Genomic DNA, 26,161 nt, shown 5'->3' with positions numbered 1-26,161 from the left:
ACAGAATTTGATTTCAAACTCCTTACCACACATTTGGGCCCCTAGAATGCCAGGGCAGTATAACTACCCCACAAGTGACCCCATTTTGGAAAGAAGAGACCCCAAGGTATTCGCTGATGGGCATAGTGAGTTCATGGAAATTTTTATTTTTTGTCACAAGTTAGTGGAATATGCGACTTTGTATGAAAAAAAAATAAAAAATCATCATTTTCCACTAACTTGTGACAAAAAATAAAAAATTCTAGGAACTTGCCATGCCCCTCACGGAATACCTTGGGGTGTCTTCTTTCCAAAATGGGGTCACTTGTGGGGTAGTTATACTGCCCTGGCATTTTCCAGGGGCCCTAATGTCTGGTAAGTAGGTAAATGACCTGTGAAATCCGAAAGGTGCTCTTTGGAATGTGGGCCCCTTTGCCCACCTAGGCTGCAAAAAAGTGTCACACATCTGGTATCGCCGTATTCAGGAGAAGTTGGGGAATGTGTTTTGTGGTGTCATTTTACATATACCCATGCTGGGTGAGAGAAATATCTTGGCAAAAGACAACTTTTCCCATTTTTTTATACAAAGTTGGCATTTGACCAAGATATTTATCTCACCCAGCATGGGTATATGTAAAATGACACCCCAAAACATATTCCCCAACTTCTGCTGAATACGGAGATACCACATGTGTGACACTTTTTTGCAGCCTAGGTGGGCAAAGGTGCCCAAATTCCTTTTAGGAGGGCATTTTTAGACATTTGGATACCAGACTTCTTCTCACACTTTGGGGCCCCTAAAATGCCAGGGCAGTATAAATACCCCACATGTGACCCCATTTTGGAAAGAAGACACCCCAAGGTATTCAATGAGGGGCATGGCGAGTTCATTGAAAAAAAAAAATTTGGGCACAAGTTAGCGGAAATTGATTTTTTTGATTTTTTTCTCACAAAGTCTCCCTTTCCGCTAACTTGGGACAAAAATTTCAATCTTTCATGGACTCAATATGCCCCTTAGCGAATACCTTGGGGTGTCTTCTTTCCAAAATGGTGTTATTTGTGGGGTGTTTGTACTGCCCTGGCATTTAAAGGGTCTCCGCAATCATTACATGTATGCCCAGCATTAGGAGTTTCTGCTATTCTCCTTATATTGAGCATACGGGTAATGAGATTTTTTTTTTCTGTTCAGCCTCTGGGCTGAAAGAAAAAAATGAACGGCACAGATTTCTTCATTCGCATCGATCAATGTGGATGAAAAAATCTCTGCCAAAAAAAGAAAAAGGAGGGGAAAGGCGTCTGCCAGGACAGCTCCGCCCAACATCCATACCCACTTTAGCTCGTATGCCCTGGCAAACCAGATTTCTCCATTCACATCAATCGATGTGGATGAATAAATCATTGCCGGGATTTTTTTTTTTATATATACAAAGTGTTTGCCAAAGTATATGAACACCGCCACCTCCTCAGCTCATATGCCTCGGCAAACGTATCTTTTACTGCAGAGGAGAAATCTCGTCTTGCAGCGCCGCATACACCGACTTTCGTGTAATCTGACAGCAGCGCAATGCTTCTGTCAGAATGCACATCAGTGCTGCAGCTAGTTGATCGGTTGGTCCACCTGGAAGGTAAAAAAAACAAAACAAAAAAGAAAAAACCAGGCCGCAAAGCAATAACTTTATTAACTTTAGAACAGAACATATTAACTTTTTTTTAACTTTTTTAACTTTTTTACTTACCGGTAATTTTTTTTTTGTTTAGTTTTTTTTACCTTTATAGAACAAACCTCTCCTTCCCCATGGGACAATGTGCAAAGCGCAAATCGCCCAAAGATGTGGCGAAGTACGTTATGCACTTTATCCCAGGTGAAAGGAGAGGTTTGCAGCAGCTGAGAGTAAAAGGTGCCCTAATAGCCCTGTCTGCCTGTCCTGTGAGATGCAATCCCTATGCTAGGTGTACCTGTGTGTGGTACTTCCGGAAACACTCACCAAAGCATAGGGCAGGGTGGTCAGGACAGTCAGGACAGAAATAGCGGGTGTCACGCCTTATTCCACTCCTGCTACAGACACGACATCTTTTTCGGGGTGACGGTTGGGTTGAGGTACCAGGAACGACACTGGGGAAATGTCGCTCGTGTAGACGGCTAACTACACTGGTGGATGGGGCCACGGAACCTCCTGGATATAGGAGGTTCTCGATGATCTCTTCCTGGAATTTGAGGAAGGATCCTGTTCTCCCAGCCTTACTGTAGAGAACAAAACTATTGTAGAGCGCCAATTGAATTAAATATACAGACACCTTCTCATACCAGCGTCTGGTTCTGCGGGAAACTAAATACGGAGACAACATCTGGTCATTGAAGTCCATCCCTCCCATGAGCGCATTATAGTCGTGGACACAGAGGGGCTTTTCAATGACACGGGTTGCTCGCTCAATTTGGATTGTCGTGTCTGCGTGAATGGAGGAGAGCATGTAAACGTCACGCTTGTCTCTCCATTTCACCGCGAGCAGTTCTTCGTTACACAAGGCAGCCCTCTCCCCCCCTTGCAAGACGGGTGGTTACAAGCCGTTGGGGGAAGCCCACGCGACTAGTTCGCGCGGTGCCACAGGCGCAAATCCGTTCTAGAAACAAATGCCTAAAGAGGGCCACACTTGTGTAAAAATTGTCCACATAAAGATGGTACCTCTTGCCGAATAAGGGTGACACCAAGTCCCAGACTGTCTTCCCACTGCTCCCCAGGTAGTCAGGGCAACCGACCGGCTCCAGGGTCTGATCTTTTCCCTCATAGATCCGAAATTTGTGGGTATAGCCTGTGGCCCTTTCACAGAGCTTATACAATTTGACCCCATACCGGGCACGCTTGCTTGGGATGTATTGTTTGAAGCCAAGGCGCCCGGTAAAATGTATTAGGGACTCGTCTACGCAGATGTTTTGCTCAGGGGTATACAAATCTGCAAATTTCTGGTTGAAATGGTCTATGAGGGGCCGAATTTTGTGGAGCCGGTCAAAAGCTGGGTGGCCTCTGGGATGGGAGGTGGTGTTGTCGCTAAAATGCAAGAAACGGAGGATGGCCTCAAATCGTGCCCTGGACATAGCAGCAGAGAACATGGGCATGTGATGAATCGGGTTCGTGGACCAATATGAACGCAATTCATGCTTTTTTGTCAGGCCCATGTTGAGGAGAAGGCCCAAAAAAATTTTAAGTTCGGAAACTTGGACTGGTTTCCACCGGAAAGGCTGGGCATAAAAGCTTCCCGGGTTGGCGGATATAAATTGTGTGGCATACTGGTTGGTCTCTGCCACGACTAAGTCCAAGAGCTCCGTAGTCAAGAACAGCTCAAAAAATCCCAGGGCCGAACCGATTTTAGCCGTCTCAACCCGAACTCCAGACTGGGCGGTGAAAGGGGGAACTACAGGTGCGGCTGAAGTTGGTGACTGCCAATCAGGGTTTGCCAGCACCTCAGGGATTCTAGGGGCTCTACGGGCCTGTCTGTGCGGTGGCTGCGACGGGGTAACTAGTGCACGTGCCACCGTACCAGCTTCAACTGCCCTTCTGGTGCTCGCCACGTCACCAGGTTGTACGGCAGTGCTGGTACTAGGTCCAGGATGGGCTGCGCTGCTGGTGTATGCCTCACCACGTGATCCGGCAGCGACAGCCCCACTCTGCTGCTCTTGAAGCGGATCCTGCATAACCTGTGGTCTAGCGACACGGGGCCGGGTACGCCTGGTGCTGCCAGGGACCTCAACCTCCTCGTCCGAACTTTGGGTCAGAGAGCCACTGCTTTCCACAGGTTCATATTCTGACCCGCTAGATTCGTCAGATGAGGGTTCCCACTCCTCATCCGACTGGGTCAGAATCCTGTAGGCCTCTTCAGAAGAATATCCCCTGTTTGACATTTTGGACTACTAAATTTAGGGGTATTCCCTGAGACTACCCAAGAAAAAAAGCAAGCCTGTCTTACAAAGGGGAGGCTAGCGAAGTACCGGAGGCCGCTGCGGTTGATAAAAAATATCAAAACTGATTTTTTTATCGCCGCAGTGCGTGTAAAATGAATGTGCAGTGATCAAAAAAAATATATATTTTTTGTCACTGCGGTGGGGCGGGCGTGGGTGAACGCACGTGTGGGCGACCGATCAGGCCTGATCGGGCAAACACTGCGTTTTGGGTGGAGGGCAAGCTAAGGTGACACTAATACAATTATAGATCTGACCGTGATCAGTTTTGATCACTTACAGATACTATAAAAGTACAAATGCTGATTAGCGATACGCTAAACAGCGAATAAGTGACTGCGGTGCGGTGGGCTGGGCGCTAACTCACGCTAAACTACCTAACCAAGGGGCCTAAACTATCCCTAAAACCTAACAGCCAATACTAGTGAAAAAAAAAAAAAAGTGACAGTTTACACTGATCACTTTTTTTCCTTTCACTGGTGATTGACAGGGGCGATCAAAGGGGTGATCAAAGGGTTAATTGGGGTGCAGGTGGGTGATCTGGGGCTAAGGTGTAGTGTTTGGTGTACTTACAGTTCAGTCTGCTTCTCTGCTGGATCCAACCGACGAAAAGGACCAGCAGAGAAGCCATATAACAGATCATATTTACTAATATGATCTGTTATATGACTTGTGATTGGATTTTTTGAAAATCGCCAGCCTGCCAGCCAATGATCGTTGCTGGCAGGCTGGTGACGAAATTGTTCTTTAACTTTTGCCGGCCCGCGATGCGCATGCGCGGGCCGGCTTGGAGCGAAATCTCGCGTCTCGGGAGATGACGCGTATATGCGTGATTATGACGCGTATATGCGTGATTGTGCGCAGCGCTGCCACCTCCGGAACGCGAATCTGCGTTAGGCGGTCCGGAGGTGGTTAAAGAATAGCCTCTGCTGGGCCTTATCCAACAAAAAAAATAATTGGAATATGCCTTGCGTTCTAAATGGCTTTTCCATTTACTTCTGTCTTATTTCTAGAAAAATCATTCATGGCTAATATCACTGCTTCTTTTAAAGCTTTCTCCTTAATACCATAGCATTTCCTTAAGTTAGCAATGTTACTGACAAAAATCCCCCTCAAAGACCTTAAATGCGTCCCACACTACTTGGGTTTTAGCTAAATTATGGTTAACATCCCAAAATCGCACAATTTCCAGTTGTATTACTTCATGATTATCCATTAGGGACATCCAATAAGGGTTTAATCTAAACGGGGGTCTTACCATATCTCTATCATGGGCCATGCAAAGCTCAAGGGAGAGAGGTACATGGTCCGAGAGAGACCTGGCCTCATATTTAATCATTTTACACAAGTCAACATTTTTTCATTTATTAAGGCCAGATCTAGCCTAGACATAGACTTTCCAGCTTTGCCTACGCAGGGGTAAGCTCTTCTCCCTCGCCCTAAGGATCCCACATGGCCCTAAAGCCAGATCCAGGCAAAACCTGACTAAGGGCGAACCCAGGGCAGAGGTACGGCAGTCCCCCTCCATAGAAATCCTTTCTGTAGTGGGATTAATGACACAATTAAAGTCCCGGATAGCTAACAAGTGGCATTCAGGCCATTGTTCTATAAAAGTTAACAGAGTTCAGTACATATAAGGAAAAAGAAGGTGGAATATAAACAAAGGCCAGAATACATAGTTGCGAAGCAAGTTTACCATATAAAAAGACAAATCTCTCCTGTTTGTCCACAGAGGATGCCTCAGACAAAATCAATCGCCCTATGAATAAGGACTTTCACTCCTCTAGAATAGTTAGTAAAAGTAGAGTGATAAGTCTGCGCAGCTCATCCTCTGTTGATCCGCAGGGAAGTCTCCTCAGTGAGATCAAGCAGACAATTACCAGATTGAATACCGCTTGTCTCTTTACTTTATCACACAGATCCTGTACATTCCAGGTTATGATTTTAACTGACATTATATCTGCCAGAGTCCGAAACCAAAGGAGTTTCCAATAGACCCAACCCTTCTCCCCCCTATCCTATTAGAGGCATCGCAACACCCCCCCTAAATCCTCTCGATCCACCACATCTGCAACAGATCTCTCAGCTAGGACCATCCCTCTCACTCCCTCGTAGCCTTGCCAGTACTCCCAGACAAAAAAAGGAAGAATAGAAAAACCATAATAAAGAAAAAGAAGCAGAAGTAATCAGTGGCGGATTACAATAGGGACGTTCGGGTCGGCAGCCCCGGGCCCAGCACCGCTGGGGGGCCCCAACGCTGACCCGAACGCCCACATACTGCGGCGGGGCACGGGAGCGCATAGCTCCCTGTCCCATCGCCGATCACCGCCATTGTCGCCATAGGCTTCAGGCCTTGTAGGCCTGAGGCCTATGCGGTAGTGAAATCCCGGGGCAGGTGTGCGTGATGACGTCATCGCGTGCCTGTGCCGGGACGCAGCACTGTGACGCGCCTGACACATCCCGCCTTCCTTTGCGAGCAAGCGCCTGGCCCTGGACATAGGTGAGTATTTATCTTTTCATTTTTTGTTCATTTTTTTTTTTTTGATTTCATGTGCCTACTTTTGGGGGGGGGGGGGGGACACAGGAGGACATATTAGGGAAGATAAATCTAGTACATGGGGGGGAATGTGGGGGCCAAATTATTATGGGAGGGAATACTATGTGGGGGCAAATTACTAGATGGGGCAGTGTGGGGGCAAATTATTATTGGAGGGAATACTATGTGGGGACAAATTATTATGAGAGGGACTACTATGTGGGGCAAATTACTAGATGGGGCAGTGTGGGGGCAAATTGCTATGTGGGACAAATTACTAGATGGGGCAGTGTGGGAGCAAATTGCTATGTGGTACAAATTACTAGATGGGGCAGTGTGGGGGCAAATTGCTATGTGGGGCAAATTACTAGATGGGGCAGTGTGGGGGCAAATTGATATGTGGGGCAAATTACTAGATGGGGCAGTGTGGGGGCAAATTGATATGTGGGGCAAATTACTAGTTGGGGCAGTGTGGGGGCAAATTGCTATGGTGGGCAAATAACTAGATGGGGCAGTGTGGGGGCAAATTGCTATGTGGGGCAAATTACTAGTTGGGGCAGTGTGGGGTCAAATTGCTATGTGGGGCAAATTACTAGATGGGGCAGTGTGGGGGCAAATTGCTATGTGGGGAAAATTACTAGATGGGGCAGTGTGGGGGCAAATTATTATGAGAGGGAATACTATGTGGGGACAAATTACTATGTGGGGCAAATTATTATGAGAGGGACTACTATGTGGGGGCAAATTACTAGTTGGGGCAGTGTGGGGGCAAATTGCTATGTGGGGGCAAATTGCTATGCGGGGGCAGTGTGGGGGCAAATTATTATGGGAGGGACTACTATGTGGGGGCAAATTACTATGTGGGGGCAAATTATTATGAGAGGGACTACTATGTGGGGGCAAATTACCAGATGGGGCAGTGTGGGGGCAAATTGCTATGTGGGGGCAAATTATTATGAGAGGGACTACTATGTGGGGGCAAATTGCTATGTGGGGGCAGTGTGGGGGCAAATTATTATGGGAGGGACTACTATGTGGGGACACATTTCTATATGGGGCAGTGTGGGGGAAACTATTGTGTGGGGGTAATTGCTATGTGGGGACAGTGTGGGGTAATTGCTATGTGGGAACAGTGTGGGGAAATTTCTATGTGGGGGCAGTGTGGGGGCAAATTACTATGTGGGGGCAGTGTGGAGGCAAATTACTATGTGGGGGCAGTGTGTGGGCAAATTACTATGTGGGGGCAGTGTGGGGGCAATTACTATGTGGGGGCAGTGTGGGGGCAAATTACTATGTGGGGGCAGTGTGGTGGCAAATTACTATGTGGGGGCAGTGTGGTGGAAATTACTATGTGGGGGAAATTACTGTGTGGGGGCAAACTACTATATGGGGGCAGTTTTGGGGAAATTACTGTTGTGGGGGCAAATTACTATGGGGGGATTACTATGTGGGGGCAGTGTGGTGGAAATTACTATATGGGGGTGTTGCTATTGGGGAGGCACTGTAGGGGCAATTCTATTATTTCTGGGGGTACTATACAGGGATTATTACCTGGAGCACAATATAGGGTGTTATTACTGGGGGCACTCTAGGGGACATTATAGCTGCTGTGGACACTATAGGAACATTTGGGGTAATTTATCAAACTGGTGTAACGCAGAACTGGCTTAGTTGCCCATAGCAGCCAATCATATTCGACAGCTCTTTTGGAAATCCAGTTCTACTTTACACCAGTTTGATAAAGGACTCCAATTATGTCTATTAGGGTCACTATTTTTTCAGCAGTATAGTACCTGGGACATTGGGGAGCACAACGGACACAGTATTGGGGGTGGCAGGATGACACTGTGGGGACACCAGGATGAGGAGGTTGATGCAAAAATTGAGAAATCGAACGTGTCTGTGTTACAAACTGTAGAGACGAGATGCGGCTGAAAGAATTTGCCATGGTGGTCTGGGTCAAACGGAGGAGAAGAGGAAAGAGAAGGTCTACATGACAGGAGATGTCACTGGATGTAAGAGGTATGTGGTGCTGTATTCTCCTCCATGTCTTTTTTATTACAATTATATGTATTTTAAATTTGGCGACCAAATTTTTCAGTTTAGGACCCAATTTGGGGTATTTCTTTTTAGTCTGAAGATGTCATATGGCCTAAGAAGAGACTGTGGCGCCCATGAAGCACCGCAGCCTCTTCATAAAAAAATTAATAAAATAAAAATGGAGGGGGGGGGGGGGGGGGGGGGGGGGGGGGCCCCAAGTTGGGTAGACAGCCCCGGGCCTATCATGCACTTAATCTGCCCCTGGAAGTAATTAAATATTATTCTGATCAAGCTGGCAAAATCAGAAGAGTAAAAAAAAAATGAGTTCCATCATTAAAGATAATCCAAAGTTTGGCTGGATAAACTAATGAGTACTTAATATCCTTTTCCTGTAGACTTTTTTTTAACCGCAGTAAAAACTGCATCCCTTTTAATGGATCTCCTTAGAAAAGTCTGGGAAGAAGGACAGTCTATTCCCGTTGTATAAGATGAGAGGACATATAACATGTCATTGCTACTGTGTGTAATTGTATATGAGGTACAGTAGCGACATGTGTATGCGGCATATGTGCAGCACGATCCAATAGGTGGGACTTGTGTGTAGCATGTAGATTTATGTTATACTGTATTGACTAGTTGTCTAGCTTTGCTTCTATTGATACCCTGGGGGGCCAGACATACTGCTTGTTCTTGTGCAGGGGGTCTTTGCTGTCTGTGTCCACTCCTGCCATGAACTGTTCTAAATAGTTAATGCAGGTTATCCTCAAATAGTACTAGATTGAGTTGCCGGACACCTTAAAGAAACATGCACACTGAATTCGCCCATATCATTTTTAACACCGTGTCCACAGAATCATTCTAACAACACAGCAGTAACCATAACAATTACAGTCACCAGCCATACCAAATGAGGATTTTAAAAAAAGGTGAAAAATGGTGCTGCTATAAAAATAAAGGTTTTATTGAAGTTCTAAAACTAAAGATAAAAATACAAAACTCAAATAATAAACTCAGTGCAGCAAAGTGTTTTTAAAATGGGATTCCCTCCTTCTTCAGGCTCCTTTATCTTTTATAGCGGCACTCTTTTTACCCTCATCCTTTGGCACTGCTGCAGGCCATTACACATTTATACTATTTCTGGAATTTTGCCTGTGGATGCACAACCCTCACTGGTAAGCCTGGTTATTCACAGCATGGTCATTTCCTTATAGGGTTCACACAGGGCAGCCCCTTGTTCCTTAATTGTACACCAACTTGCCAGACACTCAAATATCCAGCATGATTATCTTCTCTATGGTTCTGAACTGCTCTCGAATAAAATCGCTCATGCAAAACAGGATTAACACCAATCCTTTCTTGGGGTAGGTGTGAGTACCAATGGTTGGACACACATATGACCTATCTTTTTGACAGTTTAGGGAACATTTAACCACTTGCAGACCGCTCACAGACTATAAAAGTCCAGGAGGTCGGTGCTCACCTCTGCAATACGTTCCTGAACGTCCTTGCGAAGTTTGCAGCTGCACCACTGATCGTGCAACTCCAGGAGTGGGGAGCCTGCTGTCAGTGACAGCTGGGATCCCAGTAGAGAAGGCAGGGATTTACAGTCCCTGCCCTCTCCTTCACAGGATACACTGTGTTCTATGAGAGCTTTGTTAACAGATCAGGACGTGGCAATGCTCTGGTCCTAGCCAACATGTCATCACTTAGCCCTGCCCCAGTGACTATAAACAATACTTTCCATATATAAACATAACCATTATGGAACGGGGGACATAATTTAAAAAAGTATTTTAGTTGCACATTGTGAAAGTAAAAATAAATAAATAAATGGTTTATTTCCCTTTTTTTTTTACATTTCAAGGGTATAAAAAATAAGTCAAATACTAAAAAGCAAAAAAATAAAGCTGAAAAATGACAAAGATAGAGCCCCATGAATTGCCAAAAACAGCACAAAAATAATTTACATAACTGAATGGAAAACCGTATGGCTGTGCAAATATGTCAGCTCCCAATTACAGGAGAAATCAGCAATAATAACTAGTGTAATTTAACTGTCCCCCTCCCCCTTAAGGTCTAGTATGAACTTATGGAAGGCACAAAGTGTAAAATAAAAAAAATTAATAAATTTAATGAAAATAAAAATGCTACTACACACTACATGCAGCTTCTAGCCCCATCACCAGCGACCATAACCCATAAATCCCTTATGGAAAGGGTATAAGGTGGTATAATTTAAAGTAGTATGTTGGTAACACTTTATGATAGAAAAAAAAGAAATGAAACATTATTTTTCCCCTATTCAAACGCAAATTGCTCAGCACTTAGTCGCACTGCAGTGGGAGGATTTCAATCACTGCGTACAAATGAATATCCCAGCAGCGGTCCACAATCTTCAATGATTTTATTTCATCTTATGCAGTATTTTTCCCCTATAACATTTTCCAATGGATAAAAAAATAAAAGCAAATAAATAAATAAAATACACTAAGAGTAAAAAAAGCTAGAAAAAACCCCTACATAAATAGCCAAAATAGAGCCCATGGTTAACTGAAAAAGGGTACAGAAAGATTTACTAAGCAAATGGAAAAAAAGTTATGGCTTTCAAAAACGCATGCACTAAAAAAGGAATATGGTCTATTAATAACAGCCATTTCTTTACAGCGGCAACTGCACATTCCACAGAATTGAACAAAGATTGTCGTCATCTATATCAGTGCCGTCCCATTGCCTGCTGACACCCTAAATTTTCAATGATCTTATCAGCATGTTTTTGGGAGTCAAGCATAGCACCTACAGAAAACACATGCAAACACAGGAAAAACACACATACTCCAGGCAGAAGTTACCCTAGGTCAGATACAAACCAGGACCACAATGCTGCAATACAACAGTGCCACCACTGAGTCACTGTGCTCTTTCATCTCAGGTATTTTTAGAACAAAATATGCCACAAGACCCAGACAGTGCAGTAAATATTATCTACTTAAAAAACTTTGTGAGAATGTAAAGGGAATCGGAGAGAATGGATGCTGGCTAGGTCTTTCTATAAAAAAATACAAATATCCTGGTAATTAATTTTTTTTTACCTTGAGATATTCCTTGTTATACTGCAGTTCCCCCCTCCCCCCATTTTCCCTTCCTTCCCTTCTCCCCTCCCGCTGTCTTGTCTTTTGTCTGTCTTCTGTGTCTGTCGTCTCTTCTTCTTCGCGTATGCCTGGTATCAATAGCCACATGACTATACATTGTTATGCTATGCTATTTGTACTTTTGAGAATTGTGTCTTATGCTAATTCTTATGTTATACTCTTTGTATTATTTTTGTCACTGACATTGGTTGGTGTTGTTCTGCTCCTATTGAAAAAATCTTTAATAAAACATTCATTTAAAAAAAAAAAAAATTACGAGGGGAAGAAAAATAAAGGTGATATGTGGCATGCACAAAGTAAGGTGGGCAGCTTATGGCCTGTTGTTTGAGACCTAAATGTGCAAATGCCTGAAGGAACAACCTGTATGAGCATGATTCGTGGCAGAGAATGGCCCCTCCAGGTAAATCTAATTTAATAATTAGATTTATTTTATAATATAATTATATTATATTTATATAATATATAAATTATATAATTTAATTATAATAATATAAGTGTGGGCATCTTCCCTCTAGGTAAAGAGAGCATTCGCAGCTTTTTGCCTAAAGGTTACTTAAATAAAGCTACTTTTTTTTTTTTTTTTTATCACTGGTGTGTCTTGAGATATATCTTTAACAATTCAAGCTTAATGGGCTATTCTGTACTTGGCTCAGTAGAATGGAGCTGATCATGGTGCTGAAAGTTAATCAGGAGTATCAGGCTTCATTGGTGAGATGTTGCTTAAAGCGAACCTTTCACCTGGATTTCACTTAATAAACTTTCAAAAGTACCTTATAGATCATCCTGATTGTGTTAGCACACGGTCTTGTCCCGCTTTTCTGCCATGTATATGCATGAAAAAATCGCTTTATAAAGTACTCTTCTCCAGCTCCACAAGTCACGGTAGAAGTCAAGGGGGTAGCCCTTCCCTCACTCCAGGCTGTAACTCCCCTGCCCTAACCCCGCCTCTATGCAGTCTAATTGACACCCGGCTCAGTCGCCGGGACCGCGCTTGTACAGGCGGCGCATACGCCGTCGGACTCAAGCGCGATCCTGTAACTGAATCGCGTGTGAGGAAGAGAAGACAGGCAGGCATCCGGGACGGCGCATGTGCGATTCAGTTACAGGATCGCACTTGAGTCCGACGGCACATGCGCCGCCTGTACAAACGCGGGTCCCGGCGACTGAGCCGGGTGTCAGTTACACTACTTAGAGGAGGGGTTAGGGCAGGAGTTACAGCCTGGAGTGAGGGAAAGGGCTACCCCCTTGACTTCTACCGTGACTTGTGGAGTGGAGAAGAGTATTTTTATAAAGCGATTTTTTTCATGCAATATACATGGCAGAAAAGGGGACAAGACGTGTGCTAACACAATCAGGATGATCTATAAGGTACTATTGATAGTTTATTAAGTGAAATCCAGGTGAAAGGTTCGCTTTATTAAAGGGGTTTCCAGGCCCTAACAATATTGACGACCTACTGTATACTCAGGATAGTTATCAATACCAGATCAGTGGAGGTCCGACACCTGGCACCCCCACCAATTAGTTGTTAGCTGCCCGCGTCAGAACTACCACTGAGAACTGAGCTGGAAGCACAGCTCCATTCACAGTACAGTGGGTATGCTGGGTCACGGTAGCTCAACTCTCATTTAAGTGGGAATGGGAGCTAAGCTGCCGTAACCCAGCATGCCCACTATACTTTAACAAAGCTGTGTTTCCGGCTCCATTCTCCAGTGGTAGCTTCTGGACTGGTGGCTGCAAGTAATAGCTAATTGGTGTGGGGTGTCAGGTGTTGGACTCCCCAATGATTGTTGTAGTTGAGCTATTCTGAGGATAGGTCATCAAGATTGTAAATGTGGAAAACCACTTTTACCTTATTACCGATGACATTTGATAAAAAAAAAAAAAAATTAACATCAGTATACAGAAGGGTGCAAGAAATTAGAAATTCTAAAAGGATATTTATTTCCTGGAAGATAAATGCGTTTAGATTTACACACACTTCAACACCAATTTAGAATTTTATCTAAGTATATAATTCACTTAGATGTAAATTAAGTAAATGTAAATTATATGTAAATTATATGTAAATGTGACATCACAGAGTGCACTTTATTAGATCTATACCTGGCATATACACAGCACATTTCACCATATACTACACATTGATACAAATACTTCTGTATTTCCAGGGTATCGGATATCATTTGTGATCCATGGATTTATAGGCTATTGCACAAATATATGTTTTACATCAAAGCAATTGTATTAGCACCTTGTTGTTATTATAACTGGGCATTTTAGTAAATTGAGAAAAACTAACAAAATGATAAATACATTCTCATTTATCTCTATAAACCTGTAAAGTATATATTAACAAAGAAAACTATTTGTGAATGAGTGTCAATGTCAATATGTTCATCTTTGAACTCAACTCTACATTAGCTGAAAGCACATTAAAAATATATGGTAGTATGGTTCAGGTTGGAATTAATACATAAGCAAATAGTTGGCAACACAAGTATGGGGAGTAAGTCCAGAAATATATGACATCATAGATTTAAAGGCAATCTGTCAGCTTACATTAGCATTATAAACTAAGAAGAGAAGCATGTATGGTTTGAACAGACAATTAAATCAGTACCTTTACAATCCATGGCTGAAAAATCCGAAAAACCTTTTTTTTATGCTAATGAGATATTCTGACACCCAGTCCATCAATGGACCAGAAGATCTCAAAACCTGAACTAAAAGGATCCGTTCCATTTAGGGCTACTTTCACACTAGCGTTAATATTTTACGGTATTGAGATCAGTCATAGGGTCTCAATACCGGAAAAAAAACGCTTCAATTTTGTCCCCATTTATTGGACAGTGGGGACAAAACGTAACTGAACAGAACGGAATGTTCCCAAAATGCATTCTGTTCGCTTGGTTGCGTTCTCATACTGGAGAGCACACAGCAGCAAGCTGCGGTCTTGCTTTCAGTCATGGGATGCGGAGCAAGACAGATCCGTCATCACCACACTGCGAATCAATGGGGACCAATCCGTTTTCTTGACAATAGAAAACGGATCCCGTCCCCCCCCACCTTGACTTTCAACTGGAGTTCATGACGGATCAGTCTTGGCTATGTTAGGCTATTGTCACACTAGGGTTTTTGCTGGATCCGGCAGGGTTCAGCAAAAACGCTTCCGTTAATGATAATATAACCATCTGCATCCGAACGGATCTTGCTGAGTTTTTGTGTCCAGCTCCAAAACGCAACTGAACTGAAGACATACTGGCATGCAGTACTTTTAGTCCGGCTGCCTCTCGCGTGCCCTGCCAGAACTCCGCCCCCATTATAGTCAATGGGACGGAGCGGCAGTCCGGGGGCACACGTGAACTAGCGGCAGGACGGATTCGACAGACTGTTCACCCGCCAGAAACAGCCTGCCGGAGTCCCCTGCTGCTAATGTGAAAGTAACCTAAGGCTACTTTCACAACTAGCGGTTTTAGCGGATCTTTCCTGGATCTGCAAAAACGCTTCCGTTACAATAATACAACCCGCATGATTCGTCATGAACGGATCCGGTTGTATTATGTCTTAGATAGCCAAGACAGATCTGTCATGAACACTATTGAAGTCAATGGGGGACGGAATCCGTTTTCTATTGTGTCAAAGAAAAACGGATCCGTCCCCATTGACTTACATTGTGTGTCAAGACGGATCAGTCTTGCTCCACATCGCAGGACAGACAGAAAAAACGCTGCAGGTAGCGTTTTGGTGTCGCCCTTCATAGCGGAATGGAGACTGAACGGAGGCAAACTGATGCATTCTGAGCGGATCCTTTCTATTCAGAATGCATTAGGGCAAAACTGATCGTTTTGGACCGCTTGTGAGAGCCCTGAACGGATCTCACAAACGGAAAGACAAAACTCTAGTGTAGCCTAATTCAGGTTTTGAGAATTAAAAAGGCAGCTGTAAAAGTAGCCTAATATAGCCTATAGTAGTTTGTTTACCCTGGGCAAGTCATCATACACATCCTAAATATGCACACTTACCTTTTTTCTTGTTTCTGCCTGAGCTTGGATCTGAAAAAGAGAAACAAATCAGTCACAGAAGATCTAATGGCCGTAGCCAAAATCAATGGGATACAATATAAAAAATAAATACAAAATAATTCTTCATTCTAAAAAATATGGGGGCGAATATATATCAACCCTGTCAACAGTTTTGCCCGAGATCTGCTCGGGCTTTGAGAAAAGACACTAAGGCCCCTTTCACACGGGCGAGTATTCCGCGCGGATGCGATGCGCGAGTTGAACGCATTGCACCCGCACTGAATCATGACCCATTCATTTCTATGGGGCTGTGCACACGAGCGGTGATTTTCACGCATCACTTGTGCGTTGCGTGAAAATCGCAGCATGTTCTATATTCTGCGTTTTTCACACAACGCAGGCCCCATAGAAGTGAATGGGGTTGCGTGAAAATCGCAAGCATCCGCAAGCAAGTGCGGATGTGGTGCGATTTTCACGCACGGTTGCTAGGTGACAATCGGGATGGGGACCCGATTATTATTATTTCCCCTTATAACATGGTTATAAGGGAAAAAAATAGCATTCTGAATACAGAATGCATAGTACAATAGCGCTGGAGGGGTTAAAAAAAATAAAAAATAAATGTAACTCTTCTGTCTTTAACTGTGAGCAATAGGACCTTTGATTATGTCACTACGCTCATCACATGATCCATCACCATGGTGATGGATCATGTGATGGACATGTGATGAACGCAGTGACATCATCAAAGGTCCTACTGCTCACAGATAGACAGAAGAGATGCGGGCTGCGCCGAACAAGTGGATTAAGGAGAGTTAATTTTTTTTTTTTTTTTTAACCCCTCCAGCCCTATTTTACTATGCATTCTGTATTCAGAATGTGATTATTTTCCCTTATAACCATGTTATAAGGGAAAATAATACAATCTACATAACACCGATCCCAAGCCCGAACTTCTGTGAAGAAGTTCGGGTTTGGGTACCAAACATGCGCGATTTTTCTCACGCGAGTGCAAAACGCATTACAATGTTTTGCACTCGTGCGGAAAAAATCTCATTTTTTTCCCGCAACGCCCATGTGAAACCAGCCTAACAGTTCAGCCTGAGCAGAGCGCCGGCAGCAAGGGAAGGTAGGAGGCCTGCTTTAACCCTTCATATATTGGGATTGGTAACAGAGATGTGTGACTGGTCTTGTATGAAAGCTAACAGCCTAGGATTCAAAACAAATCCAGAATCAGCGTGATCTTTACATAGGGAGATGCTGCTGTTAGAAATCAGTCGGGAATGATAGCAGTGGAAAGTGATAGCCGGCTTTAGGTGCTTTAACTCCAACCCAAATTCTAACAGCTATATCTTTCGCTGTAGGGAAGATAATGCTACCATTTTGGTCTTGTTTTGAAGCCTAGGCTGCCAGCTTTTCATCAGATCATGTTACAAAGCATGAGATATAAGGAGTTAAAGCAGCCCTCCCCCTTCAGCGGGCTGTGATCTCAGGCAGCTTAAAGAAGGAGGGGTAGCTGACAGGTCGCAGGGAGGAGATTAAAAAAATATAGTATAATATATACAGTGGGGAAAATAAGTATTCTATATATTTTTTTTATCTTAGGTACACTTCAACTGTGAGAGACAGAATAAAATAAAATAAAAAAATTCAGAAAATCAGACGGTATGATTTTTAAATAATTAATTTGGATTTTATTGCATGAAATAAGTATTTGATGGGGCGTGGCTTGCCGCTGACCTGCATGGCCGCACGTTAGAGGAGCTCCGACATCACCTTAGGTTTTATGCTGAATATCACCCTCTTTCTGCCCCATTCTGTGGATAAATAATCTGGTGATAAACCACATGATGACCAGAGGAAGAAAGACGAATAAGGCCCAGGGCAAACTGGACTTCTATTTCGAAAAAGACCGGGAGCAGTCCGGAGCGCTTATGGAGGAAGGCACGAACCTACCCATCTCGCAGCAGAAGCCTCCGTCCCCGGCTCACACAATGGGAAACGCTGTTGCCGATGCAAAGAAAAGCCAGCATGTCCCACAAAAGAAACTGCCGTCATCCTCAGACAGCGGGTCCAGATTTTCCCCGCTGACGTGGGAGGCTATAGGAGGAGAAGGAGACTCAGTGGAGAGGGAGGCGCCATCTTCGCTAGCTGAAATTCCAGCCACACAACGATCCATGGCGGCAGCACCAGACTCCATCAATGAGGTAAATGCAGCAGACTCACCAACCTCTGCACTTCCCGACGCCCTCACAGAGACTCTCTCCTCTATAGAGACTTCAGATGAGTGTCACGAGGGTATCAAGAGCCACGTCTGACTCCGTTATACCCGGGGTCAGGAGGTCGCAGCGGGTGGCTGCGCGCTCTATATCTAAAGATCACGTTGTTTCTTAGTGATTGTTTTCTGTGTTTGCCTTGCTATCCTTTTTGTCTCAATCAGGGATCCGTAGCTTCTCCTCCTCAGCTGTTTCTTGTCTGCCACTCCCAACCTCCTTATATTCTCCCCTCACTCTTCTCTAGTTGCCAGTTATAGAGCTTCCTGCCTGGACATCTATACTGACCCACTGGAGTCAGTGAATCCTGGTTGTCGTTCCAGAGTGCTTCCCCTCCGGATCCCTGTTGGGCTTCTTGTTGTCTCCTGTTGTCGCCCACCTGGGATTATATGTTGAGTTTGTATTGTCTGTCCTTCCCTTGGTGTTTTCCTTTAGAGCTAGTGGTGCGGACTAGTGTTCCCACCGCCCTGTTCACTATCTAGGGCTCAGCTTAGGGAAAGCCAGGGCTTTAGGCACGTGATCGGCGGTACGGGTGAGGAACCCGTCTAGGGACGTCAGGGCAGCCAGGTGCCAGCCGCTAGGTGAGTCAGGGGTCACCACCTTCCCTCTCACTTGGGCAGGGCCTTCCTTGTTCCCTCCCTCTGTGTCACGTATGTGATAGTCACGCCGACCGTGATATTATAACTGGCCTTTACTTTTGAGAAAAAAATAATTTTTTTTTTTTTCTTTTTGTTGTTTTTTTTTCTCTACTTAGAATCCAATATGGATCCTATTGCTGCCTTGGCAAAACAGCTTCAAGGCCTGTCTTTGGAGGTGGCAGGATTGAAGGCATCTGTCCTCCAACAACAGCAGCAAATGCAGCAGACCGCACCCCCAGCGGTTGCTATGGGTAACCAGGTTGTTACAGAACCCAAGGTTGTTCTTCCTGACAGATTTTCTGGGGGAAGGGACAAATTTGCGACGTTCCGTGAGGCCTGCAAATTATACTTTAAGTTGCGCCCTTACTCCTCAGGTAATGAAGAACAGCGGGTTGGGATTGTCATTTCCCTGCTTCAGGGGGACCCACAATCCTGGGCGTTCTCGTTACCCCCTGGTTCTCAGGCTCTCCGGTCAGTGGAGGGATTTTTTGGGGCTTTGGGTCTCATATGATGACCCTGACCGAGTCGCCCTGGCTGAGTCGAAGTTACGGAGACTCCTACAGGGAGATCGGTCAGCAGAGGAATATTGCTCAGAGTTCCGTAGGTGGGCTACGGATACTCAGTGGAACGACCCGGCTATCAGGAGTCAGTTCTGCTCTGGGTTATCTGAAAGGGTTAAGGATGCACTGGCGCTGTATGAGACCCCCCTTTCCCTTGATGCTGTTATGTCCCTCTCTATCAGAATAGATAGGCGTCTTAGGGAGAGATCGAAATTCCTGAGCAATTCGTTACCTCTCCCAAGCAACAATTAGTCTGTACTGACTTAGATGAGCCTATGCAGCTAGGCTGAACTTCTCGTCAGGTCCGTCCTCCTGAGGTTCGCCGTAGGGGGGGGCTTGTTTTTCTCTGTGGGGGGGAAGGGTCATTTCATTAATGTCTGTCCCTCCTTTCTGAAAAACAAAAGACCGTCGGAAAACTACTAACCCCAGGCTGTGCGGAGGATGTCAGCCGGGGGGTATACGTTTCCTCCATACGAACATCTCAATTTGTGTTACCAGCGGTTATTGTTTTTGGTGTTAAGACAGAGTCTATTTCTTTTTTTCTAGACAGTGGAGCAGGGGTAAATTTGATAGATGCCCATTTTGCCCCGCACTATGGGTTTGTCTCTCTGTACGCTGCAGAGACCTATTCCCCGTATTCGCTATAGATTCGGCTCCTCTGTCTCAGAGAAACCTCACCCACATTGTTCAGAATTTACACCTTCGGGTAGGGGACCACCATAATGAGTGTCTTTCATGTTACGTTTCTGGAGGGCCTTCCCTCTCCTGTGGTATTGGGTCTTCCCTGGTTGGTAGCGCACAATCCAGTGGTGGATTGGCAGGCCAGGGAGATATTGGAGTGGAGTGAGCATTGCAGAGAGAATTGCTTAAATAACAATTGCTTAATCGCCTCCATAGCTTCCCTACCTACATTTATTTCGGACTTTGAGGACGTTTTTTCTGAAAGGGTTGTCAGAAGCTACCACCTCATCGTCCTTATGATTGCCCGGTTAACCTGATTCCCGGTGCAAAATTACCCAAGTCCAGGTTGTATAATCTTTCGGGTCCCGAGAGACAAGCCATGAAAGATTATATCTCCGAGAGTCTGGCTAAGGGACACATCAGACCCTCTTCTTCACCCGTGGCTGCAGGGTTTTTCTTTGTTAAAAAGAAAGATGGGGGCCTGCGTCCTTGCTAGATTTCCGTGAGCTAAACCAGATAACCATCCGAGACCCATACCCTCTTCCTCTCATTCCTGACCTTTTTAATCAGATAGCGGGTGCTAGGTGGTTCTCCAAACTTGATCTTAGGGGGGCCTACAATCTGATTCGTATCAGGGAAGGGGATGAGTGGAAGACAGCTTTTAAACACCCCTGAGGGGCATTATGAAAATCTAGTTATGCCTTTCGGTCTGACCAATGCCCCCGCTGTCTTCAAACATTTCGTTAATGATATTTTTAGTCATCTCATCGGCAGGTTTGTAGTCATATACCTAGATGATATCTTAATTTATTCGGCTGATCTGAAAACACATGAGGTGCATGTCAGGCAAGTACTGCAGGTCCTACGGACGAATAAATTATATGCGAAAATTGAAAAATGTGTCTTCGCCGTTCAGGAAATACAGTTCCTGGGATATCCATTATCTGCTTCAGGTTTCCGTATGGATCCCTGGGAAGGTCCCAGGCAATTTTAGATTGGGATCTTCCTGAGAACCTTAAAGCCCTACAACGGTTTTTGGGTTTCGCAAATTTCTATAGAAGTTCATTAAAAATTATTCAGTGATCGTTAAACCCCTTACCGACATGACTAGGAAGGGGACTGATTTTTCTAAATGGTCTGACGCCGCTAAAAATGCATTTTCCTCTCTAAAAGAGAGGTTTACCTCGGCACCTGTTCTAATTCAACCTGATGTCTCCCAGCCTTTTATTGTTGAGGTAGATGCGTCAGAGGTGGGAGTGGGGGCTGTATTGTCTCAGGGTCCGTCTCCTGGCAAATGGCGCCCTTGCGCTTTCTTTTCCAAAAAATTATCTTCTGCAGAGAAGAACTATGATGTTGGAAATAGGGAACTGTTGGCGATTAAGCTGGCGCTTGAAGAGTGGCGTCACTTCTTAGAGGGAGCAATCCACCCCGTCACGGTGATTACGGATCACAAAAACCTTCTGTACCTAGAATCGGCTAAGCGTCTCACCCCTAGACAAGCTAGGTGGTCGCTATTCTTTAACTTTGTAATCACCTATCGTCCTGGGGCAAAAAATACCAAGGCAGACGCGTTCTCGTAGTTTCCCTGGAGTGGGTAATGCTAGTGATCCAGTACCTATTTTACAAGAGGAGTGGTTGTCTCTGCTGTACACTCTGTTCTAGAGGGAAAGGTGTTAGAGGCCCAGGGGGACGCCCCGGCCTCTTGCCCCTCAGAGAAACCTGCGTCTTGAATTATTAAAAGAACATCATAATTCGGCACTTGCTGGGCACCCGGGTAGTAAAGCAACCTTGGAGCTATTATCTCGTCGTTTTTGGTGGCCAAGGTTGCGTCAGGATGTAATGGATTTCGTGTCTACTTGTGCACGCGCGAAAGTCTCTCATACACGTCCAGCAGGGTCTTTATTGCCTCTTTTTATCCCCAATAGGCCATGGACACATCTGTCAATGGATTTCATCACTGACTTACCGTTGTCTGCGGGTAAAACTGTTATTTTGGTAGTAGTAGACAGGTTTAGCAAAATGGTACACTTTATTGCGCTACCCGCACTTCCTAATGCTAAAACTCTTACTCAGGTGTTTATCAGTGAAATCGTGAAGCTTCACGGGGTCCCTTCCGATGTGGTTTCGGATCGGGGAACCCAGTTTATTTCTAAGTTTTGGAAAGCTTTTTGTTCCCGTTTGGGGGTTACACTTGTCCTTTTCCTCAGCTTTCCATCCTCAGTCGAATGGACAGACTGAGCGTTCCAACCAAAACCTAGAAACATATTTAAGGTGTTTTGTGTCTGAAAACCAGAGTTGTGGTCATCATATTTACCGTTAGCTGAGTTTGCCATAAATAATCATTATCAGGAGTCCACTGGCAAGTCACCATTCCTTGGTGCATACGGTTTTCATCCCAATTTTGTACTTTTCAAAGAGGGGGGTCTTCTGGGTTCCCGAAGAGGAAAGGTTTTCTTCATCTCTTTCTTCGGTATGGCAGAAGGTGCAAGTTAACTTGAAAAAGATGAGTGGTAATATAAATGCATGGCCGATAAGAAACGGTCGCCAGGTCCGGACCTAGGGGTGAATGACTATGTGTGGTTGTCTACTAGGAATATTAAGTTGAAGGTTCCCTCTTGGAAACTGGGCCCTAGGTTCATTGGTCCTTATAAAATAGTAGCCGTCATTAACCCTGTGGCTTTTCGCCTGGAGCTACCTCAGACTTTTAAGATCCATAACGTCTTCCATAAATCGTTACTCAAGAAGTATGTTCCACCTCTAGAACCATCACCGCTGCCACCTCCTCCTGTTATTGTGGATGGTAATCTGGAGTTTCAAATAGCCAGAATTGTTGATTCTCGTCGGGTCCGCCGCTCTCTTCAGTATCTGGTGCATTGGAGGGGTTACGGTCCGGAGGAAAGAATGTGGGTTTCAGCGTCAGAGGTAAACGCCCAACAGGTTAATTCAGGCTTTCCATGCCTCTCATCCGGAGAGACCTGGTCCTGAGTGTCCGGAGGCCCCTCGTGAAAGGGGGGTACTGTCACGAGGGTATCAAGAGCCACGTCTGACTCCGTTATACCCGGGGTCAGGAGGTCGCAGCGGGTGGCTGCGCGCTCTATATCTAAAGATCACGTTGTTTCTTAGTGATTGTTTTCTGTGTTTGCCTTGCTATCCTTTTTGTCTCAATCAGGGATCCGTAGCTTCTCCTCCTCAGCTGTTTCTTGTCTGCCACTCCCAACCTCCTTATATTCTCCCCTCACTCTTCTCTAGTTGCCAGTTATAGAGCTTCCTGCCTGGACATCTATACTGACCCACTGGAGTTGTGAATCCTGGTTGTCGTTCCAGAGTGCTTCCCTCTGGATCCCTGTTGGGCTTCTTGTTGTCTCCTGTTGTCGCCCACCTGGGATTATATGTTGAGTTTGTATTGTCTGTCCTTCCCTTGGTGTTTTCCTTTAGAGCTAGTGGTGCGGACTAGTGTTCCCACCGCCCTGTTCACTATCTAGGGCTCAGCTTAGGGAAAGCCAGGGCTTTAGGCACGTGATCGGCGTACGGGTGAGGAACCCATCTAGGGACGTCAGGGCAGCCAGGTGCAGCCGCTAGGTGAGTCAGGGTCACCACCTTCCCTCTCACTTGGGCAGGGCCTTCCTTGTTCCCTCCCTCTGTGTCACGTATGTGATAGTCACGCCGACCGTGATAATGAGCCTGCGTCTGGCTCGTTAATTAAGAATCTGCTGCTAGCGCTTAATAAATCGCTGCATCAAGACATCACCAAGCTGTATACCCCTCTTCACACACAGCTACAAGATGTCTCCAGCAGAGTGGATCACATCGAGCATAAGATGGGGGAATATGCTAACTCCCACAATCAGCTTATCAATTCTCACTATGAGCTCACAGAGGAAGTAGAAGAACCAAGGGCAAAAGTTACTGACCTGGAAGACAGATCAAGAAGAAATAATATAAAGTTTAGAGGCATTACAGAAGAAGTCCCGTCTGCTGATTTGTCTGCATTCCTACAGACTTTATTAAAAAAGCTGCTTCCAGGCTGTGAACCAAGAGAGCTGGTGATCAATCGTGTGCACCGCATAGTTAAACCCAAGCATATTCCAGATTCCGTACCCAGGGATGTGCTGGCGCGGAATCATTTTTTTCACGTCAAGAAAGGGCCATGGCGGCTGCCAGGTCTCTGAAAGATCTTCCCTCACCGTATCACCAAATCAAAATGTTTGCAGATCTCTCTGCCACTACTCTTCGCATGAGAAGGCAGCTACTACCTATTATTTCTGCTCTAAGAGATAATAATATCGCCTACCGCTGGGAATTCCCAGTGAAGTTGCAGATGACTCGAAATGGAAAACTACACAACATCTCCTCTGTCACAGAAGGGACACGCTTGTTGTTTGAATGGGGAATCTCAATTTCCACCAACCACCGTCCAGCAGAAAATGAGAAACAAAAGCACATGTCTGCGGAGTGGAAAACGGCGTCTAAACCACGCTGACAGGCGAACGAGGACACTACTCACACTCACCTTTACACCTGAGGTGGTCAATAGTTGCCACCAGAGACTTCCTATGACAGGTTGTTACCCCCAAAAGAAACGCAACCAACCGTTCTTGTTGATTGCTTATTCTCTAATATGTTTGCTCCTTTATCTTATAAGGTGCAACAGTTTTCTGTTGTTTTTCCCTTTCATTTCTGTTCTTTTCACTTCTTTTAGGTCCATCAACAGTCGCCGGTACTCACCTGCATATGTAACGATGATTCTATATTGCACTCGGGCACAAAAGTACTATCCCCTAAATCTTTTGATGAAGGTACATGTAGCACCCCCTAGCAACCTGTGCCAATATCATGCCGCTTAAACTCGCATCCATTAACGTTAAGGGTCTGAATAGCCCACTCAAACGCTCATTGATGTGGAAGGAGGCCATTTCCCAAAGATCTGACGTTTTCTGTGCGTCGGAGACTCATCTTGTGGCCTCTGATGCTCACAGAATGCACCATCCTAAATTTCCGCACATCTTCCAAGCAATATACGCAAAAAAGCAAAGGGGAGTGTTATTTGGCTATTAAAGACACAGTCACCTTTAATCACACGGAGCTTGCCATAGACCCAGGAGGCAGGTTCATAATACTCGTGGGTACTATTAACAGTGTACAGTATACAATTGTGGCAATTTATTTTTTGCACCGCATAGACATCAGGTGTCCTTTTTTAATAAGCTTATGAACAAGATTGGCAAACTTAGAAGAGGACACCTGGTGATTTGTGGAGATTTCAATACAATACATGACTGCCAATGGGATACTACCTCCTCATCCACCTGGAGATCCCATTCTCTAGCGAAATTCCTATGTAAGCAGGATTTGTATGATATTTGGCGCATCCTCTATGAATCTGAAAGAGATTATAAGTTTTTCTCCCCCAGACATAATATGTATTCTAGAATTGATCTGTTTTAAATTTCCAGGTCTCTCCTGCCATGCTCCATCTCCGCATCCATTGATACTATCACATGGTCGGACCATGCTACTATCAATTTAACACTTACAGAAATAAGTATTTGATCACCTACCAACCAGCAAGAATTCTGGCTCTCACAGACCTGTTAGGTTCCCTTTAAAGAAAAACTGTCACCAGGATTTTGTGCATAGAGCTGAGGACATGGGCTGCTAGATGGCCGCTAGCACATCCGCAATATCCAGTCCCCATAGCTCTGTGTGCTTTTATTGTGTTAAAAAACCGTTTTGATCCATATGCAAATGAACCTGATATGAGTCCTGTGTCCGGAGATGAGTCCAGCGGAAAGGAGCCCAGCAGCGCCCCGCGTCCTCCGAATCTCCTCCCTGCTGGCTGACATCACAGGGCTGGAGCGACGAAATCTCGCGATGCGCGAGCTAGCGCATGCGTAGTTCGTTCCCTGTGCTGATGCCAGCACAGGGAATGAACTACGCATGCGCTAGCTCGCGCATCGCGAGATTTCGGCGCTCCAGCTCTGTGACGTCAGCCAGCAAGGAGGAGATTCGGAGGACGCGGGGCGGTGCTGCGCTCAGAAAATTGGACTCATCTCCGGACACAGGACTCATATCAGGTTCATTTGCATATGGATCAAAACTTTTTTTAACACAATAAAAGCGCAGAGAGCTGTGGGGACTGGGTATTGCAGATGTGCTAACGGCCATCTAGCAGCCCATGTCCCCAGCTCTATGCACAAAATCCTGGTGACAGGTTCCCTTTAAGAAGCCCTCCTACTCTGCACTCATTACCTGTATTAATTGCACCTGTTTGAACTCATTACCTGTATAAAAGACACCTGGTCCACACTCAGACCAAGGAGCTGTCTAA

At 45.1% G+C, this 26,161-nt stretch overlaps 1 protein-coding gene across 4 annotated transcripts in view; it reads right to left on the bottom strand.

Annotated features, from left to right (window-relative positions):
• The window catches only part of EDA (ectodysplasin A), a 293,737-nt gene that overhangs the window by 31,248 nt on the left and 236,328 nt on the right, over nucleotides 1–26,161 (bottom strand). For all 4 annotated transcript variants that reach the window (XM_040405086.1, XM_040405088.1, XM_040405089.1 and 1 more), the window contains exon 3: nucleotides 15,682–15,711. In XM_040405086.1, coding sequence (XP_040261020.1) covers nucleotides 15,682–15,711 — 30 coding nt within the window. The remainder of the gene's footprint in view (nucleotides 1–15,681; nucleotides 15,712–26,161) is intronic.

Source organism: Bufo bufo, chromosome 8 (assembly GCF_905171765.1).
Source record: "Bufo bufo chromosome 8, aBufBuf1.1, whole genome shotgun sequence".
Taxonomy (NCBI): domain Eukaryota; kingdom Metazoa; phylum Chordata; class Amphibia; order Anura; family Bufonidae; genus Bufo; species Bufo bufo.
This window is presented reverse-complemented; position numbering and strand designations above follow the sequence as displayed.